Source organism: Plasmodium sp. gorilla clade G2 (genome assembly GCF_900097015.1).
Source record: "Plasmodium sp. gorilla clade G2 genome assembly, contig: PADLG01_00_47, whole genome shotgun sequence".
In the NCBI taxonomy this organism is placed as follows: domain Eukaryota; phylum Apicomplexa; class Aconoidasida; order Haemosporida; family Plasmodiidae; genus Plasmodium; species Plasmodium adleri (nom. inval.).
Genome location: NW_021628897.1, coordinates 1 through 11,019, shown reverse-complemented (window position 1 = coordinate 11,019; position 11,019 = coordinate 1). Strand labels below are relative to the sequence as shown.

Below are 11,019 nucleotides of genomic sequence, written 5' to 3'. Positions count from 1 at the left end.
AAGTCAGTGGAGAAATAAAAAATTTGGAAGTTTATATACAGACATTATCTGTCGAAAATAAAATAGGAAATATAAAAAAAACAAAGAGATGATTCATTAGATGCACTAACAAAAGTAGCCATTGATAAAACACAATATGAAAATGAGTTAATACAAAGTAAAAATATTATATATGAATTAAAAAAACAAATAGATGAGTATCAAAATAATGCCAGATTTGTTGAAAATAATATTACTGAGATTAGTAAAATACATATTAAAAAAGAAGAAGAATATACATTATTAAAAAATGAAGTAAAATCTTTAAGAGAAAATTTAAATGAAAAAAATATTAAATTACAATTACTAGAAGAGAAAGAAAAAAAATTAGAACAGAATCATATAGTATATAATAATTTTCATTTAGAAGCTCAAAAGAAATATAATTCATATGAAAAAGTTATTGATAATTTAAAAAAAGAAATAGATGAATTGAATATAAATAATAGTGATAATATAGTAATAATTGAAAAATTAAAGGAAGAATTACAACGAGAACAAAATAAAAAATATAATATCAATTATGATTATGTAGATGGTTTTATGGATAAGCAAATGGATATATCACTATCTTCTAATAAATATGATAATAATAATAATAATAATAATAATAATAATAATAATAGTAGTGTTAAAGTTCAAAATCTTGACAACACATATGATGTTAGAAATATTAAACATGATCATAAAAATATTGTTAGTGATATAAGTGGAATCAATCACAAAATAGATGGTGATACACAAAGGAAGGAACAAGAAAATATATATAATAATATGCAAAATGAAGAAAAGACCATTTATAAAGAAGAAGACAATAATAATTTAACCTATGAATATAATGATGATTTTAATATTTTTATTAATTCAAATAAAACTAAAGTTAAGAGTAAAACAAAAAATAATATAGATATAAGAGAAAATGAAGAAAATGTGGAAAATTATACAAATGATTCTATAAAAAATGAAGGACATGATGATGAAAATAAAGAGAGGAAAGAAGAATTGCCAAGAGAAAAAAAAAAGCTAGATACACATTTTGATAATGTATGTGTAAAGAAAGAAGATATTAAAAATAAAGATACAAATGATAGTAAAAATATAAAAAAAAATTATGATAAGAATGATGAAGACCTACTTCATAGTACATCTAGTGATATGTCATCTTATCTTGGAAATAATGATATATCTTTATTTAGTAGTGCAAAATTAAAAAAAATGTTTAATCTTAGTCATACATATAATAAAAAAAATAATGCAGACAATAAAATGGATAGTGTGAGCAAATTGAAAGTTGTGAATAAAACAAATACAAATGATGATATCTCTAATAGTAAGAAAAACAAAAATGATTATTATGATGATGTGGCTTATGATTTGAAAAAAAATTGGACATATAATAAAGGAGAGAAAAAAAAAAGGGGGCAAGAAAATAAAGAATATATAAATAATGATATAAAAGGAAATGATAATCACATAATGATAGATAAAAAAAATATAAATAAGGATTCTATAAATAAGAGGGATAGTATGATAAAACCTATCAATATGAAGAAAAAATATAATTTGGATAGTTCATTTATTGATACTATTGATAAATCTATTTATAAAAATAATCAAAAGGATAATTTAGAGAGTCAAATTACAAGTGATGAAGAAAATGATGAGAAATTTCCATTATTTTATGTTGAAGAGAATAAAAATAGAAATAAAAATAAAAGGGATACACAAAATAAAGGGGATACGCAAAATAAAGGGGATATACAAAATAAAGGGGATATTCAAAATAAAGGGGATGTGTCTAATTTAGAAGACGAATTTGATGAAGATATGATGGTGAAGGGTGTAATAAATATGAACGACAATAAAAATAATAATAAAAAAAAAAATAATAATAATAATAATAATAATAATAATTTATCTAGATATCATTCTAGAAATATAAACAAACTTTCTAGACAAAATAATGATCAAAATGATAATTATGTAAATAATAAAATTACAGATAGTAATGTAAGAAATAAATCCTATGATGAGAAGAGTAAGAAAAAAAATTACAATTTTATTTCTCAAACTAGTTATGAAGCTAATAGTAATAATAGTAGTATTGTTTTATTAGATTCTTTAAGTTCAGATATGGGACCTAACATAAGTGTTGATAAATATAATCAAACTAAAAATAAGGAAATGATAAATAATAGTCATCATAATAATAACAATAATAAGGGTTTTAGAAATGAATATAATAATGATCTATATAGTTCAAATGATTATAATAATATAAAAAAAGGTACTTTCCTAATAAGTGATAATTCTCATGGTGTTAAAATGAATACATATGATGATAAAGATAATAAAAATAAATATACATATGATAATAATTATAAGATGAATAAAACAAATAGTAAAATGGATAAATCGTATGAGAATAAAAAAAAATATACAAATATAAAAAATAACAACAATAATAATAATAATTATAACTATGATAAGTATGATAATTATGATAATTATGATAATTATGACAATGTGTATAATAAAGCAGTAATAAGAAACGAACCTGTTATATCTAACAAGTCTAAAATAAAAAAAGATTTATATAATAAATATATGGATGTTTTAAAAAGTTTAAAAAGTGAAGAAATGGATGCTTCTGTTAATACAACAAATAATAAAACTATTGATTTTACAAATGATTTTACAAAGACACAAGAAAATTCAACATCAATATTATCATCATCTAAAACACTACAAAAAGATAGTTTACTGAGTAATCTTTCTAAATTTAAATTTAATGAGGAGCTTCATGAATATTCCTGTGATCCCTTAACAATTATTAAGCCTATTGAGGAATCCAACCGAGATTATTTTGAATAATATAAAATATGTATGACTCAAAAAAATTATAAATAAATACAAACATAAATATATAAATATATATATATATATATATTTATATATTTAATATATTATGTATGATGACATGTCAATTTTATGTACCCAAGCAATTATACAATTTGTTTGCTAAGTGTATATAATATCTTTTGAATTTTATGTTCTAAAATTATCTTGTTTTTAGTTTTTTTTTAAATGATACACATATATGTATATATTTATTTATTTATTTATTTATTTATTTATTTTCTTAATATATAAGTTTTATTTTATAAAAAAAAAAAAAAAAAAAAAAAAAAAAAAAAGTCCATATATTCTTATCTATTTCTTAAATTCTTCTTTTATTTCTTAATAAAATGTTTAGTTACATATAGATATATTTTTTATGAACTATAAATTTTATATATATGTGTAGGCATATTATGTTTTTATTTTTTTCAATAAAAATAATAAACATGTGCTTTTATATTTACTTATACTGTTATAAAGGTTACCATAAAAAAGGAACTTTATTCTTGCATTTCATGTTCAAATATTTGTCCTCATCATTAAATGATCTGTTTATGACTTTTAATTTTATAATTATAAAATAATTCAGAAAAATATATAAATATATATATATTTATATATTGTAAAAGCAGTTAAAATTACAAAAATGAAATTTTTAATAAAAATTTTATTTATACATAAATAAATATATATATATATCTATTTATATTTATATTTATATTTTTATATTAAAGAGCAAAAAAGAAATACATACATTATATATTATTAAACTTTATATAAACAAATTATAATTTATAACTTAAGAATAATAAAAAAAAAAAAAATTAATATATGTATGTAGATTAATGTATGTATTTTATGTATTTAATATGTACATATGGTTGTTAAAAATATATATATATATATATATATATATTTATATTTATATAATAAAAGGGTTGCATTCAAATAATTGATATAAATTATTTTTATGAGAATTTAAAAAAATAATAAATAAAAAAATAATAATATAATTAAAAAAGATAAAAGGAAAAAAGCATAAGGTGTTACATATCAAAAAAAAAAAAAAAAAAAGAAAAAGAAAAGAAAATATATTTATATATTATACTTTATAAATATACCTTTATAACTTCAAACATATATATATATATATATGTGTGTTTTTTTTTTTTTTTTTTTTTTTTATTTTTATTTTTTCTTCATATTGGTTTCATAACGTCCCTTTGACATAAAGGACAATGTCTTTTTTGTGATAGCCATTTTTTAGCGCATTTGGTATGGAAATTATGTAAACAATTTAATTCCATGATTTCATCTTTTTCTATAAAATCTGATAAACATATAGAACATGATTCATTTTTTAATTTCCTTGTTAAGCAATATTTAAATGTTGTAATTTCTGAGAAAAAAGTTTTGGGTACTCCTTTTTTTTTTTTGGGTATATTTTGATGATAAGGAAAGAAAAAACAAAACCATATAATTGTAAAGAATACACGGAATATACATGATAATATAATAGTCCAAGATATAAACCATAAGTAAAAATTCTTCGTATGTTTTCTAGTTACAACCATAACTACAGTACCAGTTATGAACCACAAATAATTTAGGAGGCTGAATCGTTTGCTAAGTTTCCAACCTTTAGAGCTGGTAAGTCTTCTCAATCTAATAAAAAAATAAATAATAGATATATGTATATGTATATATATATATATATATATATATATATTGAATGCTTTAATATATTATAATTTATGTTGATAAAAAAATAAATGACTTGTTTAAAAACAATTTTATTCTTACGCGTGTATGTGCATTCGTTCATTTTCGCTTTTATATTTTCTTAACAAAAAATATAAGAAAAATCTAACAGGTGCTTGTATTAATTGTAAGATACTATTTATAACAATCCACCACCTCAAAATATCATTACATGAACAATCTTTCCAATATATAAGTAAGTAAGTTAAATATGGAAAGGATGTACTTAAACTTATTATTGCTGATATAAGATTTATCCTTTCAATAAAATATAATGAATCACTTGGAGCCGTGGCTATTATATCCATAATTGGATCGGCATTATTTTGCATTTCTTGATCTGAAGCAGTCATGTAATTTTTTACATACTATAAAAAGGAAAAATAAAAAAATATATATATATATATATATATAATTATATGAATAGACAAAAAGCACATTAAAATAAACATATATTTATTTTTAATTTTATATATTAATAAAAAAATTAACAAATTGTAGAAAATTATTTTTTCTATGTTTTCTTTTTTTTTCTACTTTTTATATTTTTTCTATTTTTTCTATATTTTCTTTTTTTTGTATTCTATTTTTTAGACTTACGTCAGAAGTGTTTATATATAATCTTCTAAAATAACTACGTATTCCATTTTCCTCTTCTACCATTTTTTTTTATTTTTTTTATAAATGTATTTGTAATATGTGGAAATGTGTATATTTAAATATATATATATATATATATATATATATATATATATATATATGTGGGCATATATATATATATTTTTACTTATCTGGAAAAAAAATTAAAAAATAATAATATACATTAAAAGAGTTTAATTTTATAATAATTTCATAATGTTATTAATTCAAATTAGACTTTACATATTATATATATATATATATATATATATATTATGATATATAAGATGGATGATATTTAAATTTTGCACACGCATATAAAATTAGGACATATACAAAAATATATTCACAATATTTTTATATATTAATGTTATTCTTATACAATTCTTCTTTTCATATATTTTTGTTTGAGAAAATAAATACATACATAAAGTACTTACCAAAAATTTTCAAAAATTATAGTATTAAGTACTATGGATAATATTTGAAGAAAAAAAAAAAAAAAAAAAAAAAAAGAAAGAAAAAAAAAGTGTTATTTATTTCTTCCTTCCTTCTTCCTTCTTTTTTTTTTTTTTTTTATATTCTTATTTATTTTTTTCTTTTTTCTGGATTGTTTGTTTGTCCTCTTTCCTTTTTATTGAGATATTATATATTATTTCGAATTATTGTTTTATATTGAATGACATTATATATATATATATAATATATATATATATATAATATATATATATATATATATTATATATCTTCTTAATTATAATATTTTTGTAAAAAAAATAAAATTATATATGAATAAATACATAAACATATTTTATATAAATATAATATATATTTATATATTTTATTACATTTATAATAAACGAAAAAAAAAAAAAAAAAAAAAAAAAAAAAAATCATATGAATATAAAAATAACCAAAGAAACATAAAAATATAATATATTTTATATATAATAATATATTTTATTATAATTGTACTTTTTATAAATATAAATTTTCTACAAACGATTTTTATTTTTTCAATATATAATTTTTTTGCAATAAAAATATATATAATTTTTATGGCATTGAAAAATATAATAATATATTTAAATTATATATATATATATAATATATTATTATATAAAATTAAAAACTTTCTGTTATATTATTTAATATATTATATAACAAAATGATATTATTTTTTAAAAATATATAAATATATAATTATAAAATTTTTAAGATAAAAAAAATGAATATTTTTGAAATATTTAATATATATATAAAAATATTTGAAAACTTTTTTTAAATTTTTGTTTTAAAAAAAAAGAAACATCATTTAAAAAAAAATATATAAATATTATATATTATTACATATTTGTATTATTTTTTTTTTAAGTATGTAAATATAAAACATATGTACATATATAAATATATTTATATTTTTTTTTTTCGTTTTTATGTATGATAAATATATAAATATATAAATATATATATATATATATAATATATATGTTATTTTATTTTATTTTTTTTTTTATATTTTTATTATTTTTGTGGAGGATGGTGTATGGTATTTTAATTACATTTTATGTATTATTTATTTATATTAAATAAAGCACGCATAAATATAAATACATTTATTTTATTACGTAAAAAAAATATAAAATATTATCATAATATTATATATATATATTATTATTTTATTATTTAAAAAAATATTATATTCTACAAATAATATATAAAAGTATGCTTTTATTTAAAATTTTTTTTTTTTCCTTTTTATACTATGAGAAAAAAAAAAAAAAAAGAATAACAAATAAAATAAAATTTTTAAATTATTTAAAATTAGTCCAAATTAAAAAAAAATATAAAAAATACAAATATGTAAAATAAAAATATAATAGTTAAACTAGGAATAATAATAAAATATCAAGTATTCTTTATAAATATAAAATATAATATTATATATATATATATATATATATGATAATTATATTATAATAATTTTTTTTTTTTTTTTTTTACTTGGTTTTAAAAATATTCATATGTTATTTTATTTTTCATATTAAAAAAGGACCATAAAAAATTAATTGTGTAGGAAAATTTAATATATATATTTGGAAAAAAAAAAAAAAAAAAAAAAATTTTTATTATTATGATTAGATGTATTATTATTTGTTTATCTCTTTATTGTTTTATAAAAATTATGTATACATATATTTTTTTATTCCTTTTTTGCAATTTATATGTTTCTTATTTTAATATTATAACAGGTTATAATTTCTTCTTTAATATTCAAATATTACAAAATGCACATTCAAATAATTATAAATTATACATATATATAATTATATATATATATATTTATATAATGCATATTTTGTTGCTTATCCAACAGATAAAATAAAAAGAGAAAAAAATGAAATATAGAATAATTATATAAAAATAAAAAAAAAAAAAAAAAGTCTAAACAAAAACTAAAACATAAAAATGAAAAAATAAAAATAAATAAATGTAAAAAATAAAAATAAATAAATGTAAAAAAAAAAAAAAAAAAAAAAATGATTTATATGTGATAATAATAGATTAATAATAAACATTTATATGGCACATATATATATATAAATTCATATAATATATATTTATTATTCACTTTGTTTATCATTGTCACTATTTTCTTCTTCCGAGTTTTTATTTGTTGGTTCTTCATTTTGTGCTTCTTCATTTTGAACATTTTCTTCTTTACTTTTATCTTCATCATTTATTGAGACATCATCTGACTGTTCAGAATTTTTTGATTCTTCTGATTCATCTGAATCATCTTCATATTTTTTCCTATTAATTTCTGCATTCCTTCTTTCAACTTCTTCTTGTGTTGGTACGTATCTTTTACTACCTTTAGGCAATCTCTTTTTACTTTTATATTTATTTTTGTTCATTTTTATAGGTTCTTTTTATTATTAATTGGTTGATATATAAAAGTATTAAGAAAATATGTTTTCAAGTCTTCCAAAAAATAAAATAAAAATATAAAAATAAAAATAAATAAAAAAATAAAAAAATAAAAAAATAAAAAAATAAAAAAAAAAAGGTTGGAAGGGAAATATATAAAATATTTTATAGATATAATTTATGATAATTTGCTGGTCTGATTAATTATAACAATTGAATTATATATATATATATATATATATATATATATATAATAATTACTCATATATATTGTTATATTTATTTATGGTTGTCCAAAAAAATAAAATTATATTTAAACACTTTATTATATTTTATTTCTTATTTTTCTTTTTTTGACCTTCAAATTATATTAAAATAATATATCAAATTAATAAATTATATAAACCTAATATTTAACACACATAAAGATATATATTTAATTAACACAATTTATAACAAGGAGGAAAAAAATTAGGTATATTTTTTTTTCTTATAAATTTCAAATAAAATATATGTATATCTATAAAATTTCTAAGCACTAAAAGGTAAAATTATAAGTACATATATATAAATATATATATATATATATAAGAATTCCCTCCACAATTTGAATATATTTGAAATATGCGTAATATTATTTAAGTATTATATATACATATATATATTATGAAGGGAGTTCCTTTTTTCCCCCTATTTTTAAGCATGTATAAAAAAAATATTATTCTTTATTATATATATAATATATATATATATATTTATTATATATATAATACCAATTTTGTATGGTCAATAAAAAATGATGAAATGAAATTAATATATTTACGACTCACCACATTCGTAATTTTTTTTTTTTTTTTTTAAACATGAAATTTAAAAAACAAAATAAACAAAAAGTTAAAAATTTTAATTTAATCCAAAATAAATTTGTTTAAAAAAATTGAATTAATAAATAAAATAAAAAAAAAATATATATTATATATATATTTATATATTTATACAATAAATTTATTTATATATTTAATATTTTAATAGACTTAAAATTTTTTATTTTTTTATTATTACATAATATTTAATTAATATTATTTTTATACGACTTATATATAATATATATATATATTTTTTTTTTAAGTTTTTATTTTTCTTTTTTTGAATTATAATATAAATAATATATATTATATATATATATACTTTGCATATCTATATTTTATTTTTTGTAGAATCTTTCCGAGACCTTTTCAAGAAAGCAAAAACAAATTTGTAAAAAGTTTACAACATTTATATGGCCAGTATATAATATTATATGTATTATTATATATATATTATATATATATTTATATTTGTTTATTTAATATACAATATAATGTTATATTTATAATTTCATATATAATGAATAAAGTTCTCTCTTATATTTAATTTAAAACATATATATATTGTAACTGATTAATCAATTGTATTTTTTTTTTTTTTTTTTTTAAATAAATCACAAATTTTCATACATATAAATATATATTAGATAAATAACGGAAGAATTTCTCTTCCCCCTAAAAAAAAAAAAAAAAAAAAAAAAAAAAAAATATTAATATAACAATCAATTAGAAGGATGTACTTTATTTAATATAGAGACTATACTGTTATTTCTTGTTTTTATTGTTATAGAGGAACGTTGATGAAATAATCTTATCAAAAGATATATTGAAATATAAACATTTAATACTACCACATATAATATAATATACCAAAAATATATATTAATACATAATATATTTAAGACACATAAGTTAGAACAAAAAAAAAAAAAAAAAAAAAAAAATGGATTTATGGGACAAAGATTATCAGAAAGCTTTACAAACAGGAAAAGAAATAAAAAAACTATTAAAACAAAGTGAGAAAGAAAAAAAGAAAGCTAAAAATAGAGCAATATTGAGAGGTAAAATAACAGAATTTAATCAGAGTGTAAAATTTCTTGTACATCAATTAAATAATGATTATATAAAAAATGATAAGCATTTTATTAAAAATGAAACCAAATATATGAATAAAGTGTCTGCATTAGAAAAGGTGAAAAAAGAAATAGGTACTTATATGAAGATTATGCATCAACGAATGAAGGGGTAAATAATAAAAAAAAAAAAATTATATATATGTATATAAATTATATTATTATGATGTGTTACATAGCTGGATGATATTATTATTTACTCTAATTGTTCTGTTTATATATATATATATATATTAATGTGCTTATTATTATTTTATATATATATATTTTTTTTTATAGGAGATTTCTTTAAATATGGATATGGAACTTTTAAACGAATTTGAAAATGAAGAGAATACATATTTGAACGATTTGAATAAAGAAGAACTGTTATTAAAACAAAACAAATTAATGAAATTACAAGATGAACAATTAAACTTTCTCGAGGGTACAACCCATAATTTAAAAAATATTAGTTATAATATAAATAATGAAATACAAGTACATAATGAATTATTAGATGATATTGACAGAGATATGGATGAAACCAACAATTTATTAGATAGAAATAGAAATATATTTGAAAGGGTTACAAGTAATACAAGTAATTATTTTTTATATTTTCTAATTGTTATTTTAACAGCAAGTCTTATATTCTTTATAATGATACTTTAATATGAAAAAAAAATATATATATGTAGATACTCTTATATATATGTGCTATATTTTTTTGACTTTGAATTGTTAATAATATTATTAATTTTTTTTAA

At 16.4% G+C, this 11,019-nt stretch overlaps 3 protein-coding genes and 1 pseudogene across 4 annotated transcripts; 2 read left to right on the top strand and 2 right to left on the bottom strand.

Moving 5' to 3' along the window:
* The first annotated feature begins 102 nt into the window (after nt 1-102).
* On the top strand, nt 103-2,913 carry PADL01_0031100 (annotated as a pseudogene). The gene has a single exon. A coding segment is annotated over exon 1 (2,811 nt).
* Nucleotides 2,914-4,139: 1,226 nt separating this feature from the next.
* Nucleotides 4,140-5,364, bottom strand: PADL01_0031000 (RING zinc finger protein,putative; the record flags this gene model as incomplete). The annotated part of the gene is made up of 3 exons (XM_028680543.1): nt 4,140-4,605; nt 4,744-5,069; nt 5,302-5,364. 3 exons carry the CDS (start codon nt 5,362-5,364, stop codon nt 4,140-4,142), a joined length of 855 nt encoding a protein of 284 aa, XP_028541321.1.
* Nucleotides 5,365-7,964: 2,600 nt separating this feature from the next.
* Nucleotides 7,965-8,258, bottom strand: PADL01_0030900 (conserved Plasmodium protein, unknown function; the record flags this gene model as incomplete). Its single annotated transcript, XM_028680542.1, has 1 exon — nt 7,965-8,258. One exon carries the CDS (start codon nt 8,256-8,258, stop codon nt 7,965-7,967), a length of 294 nt encoding a protein of 97 aa, XP_028541320.1.
* Nucleotides 8,259-10,080: 1,822 nt separating this feature from the next.
* On the top strand, nt 10,081-10,924 carry PADL01_0030800 (SNARE protein,putative; the record flags this gene model as incomplete). Its single annotated transcript, XM_028680541.1, has 2 exons — nt 10,081-10,329; nt 10,550-10,924. The coding sequence occupies 2 exons, from the start codon at nt 10,081-10,083 to the stop codon at nt 10,922-10,924; spliced, it is 624 nt and encodes a 207-aa protein (XP_028541319.1).
* Nucleotides 10,925-11,019: the final 95 nt, after the last annotated feature.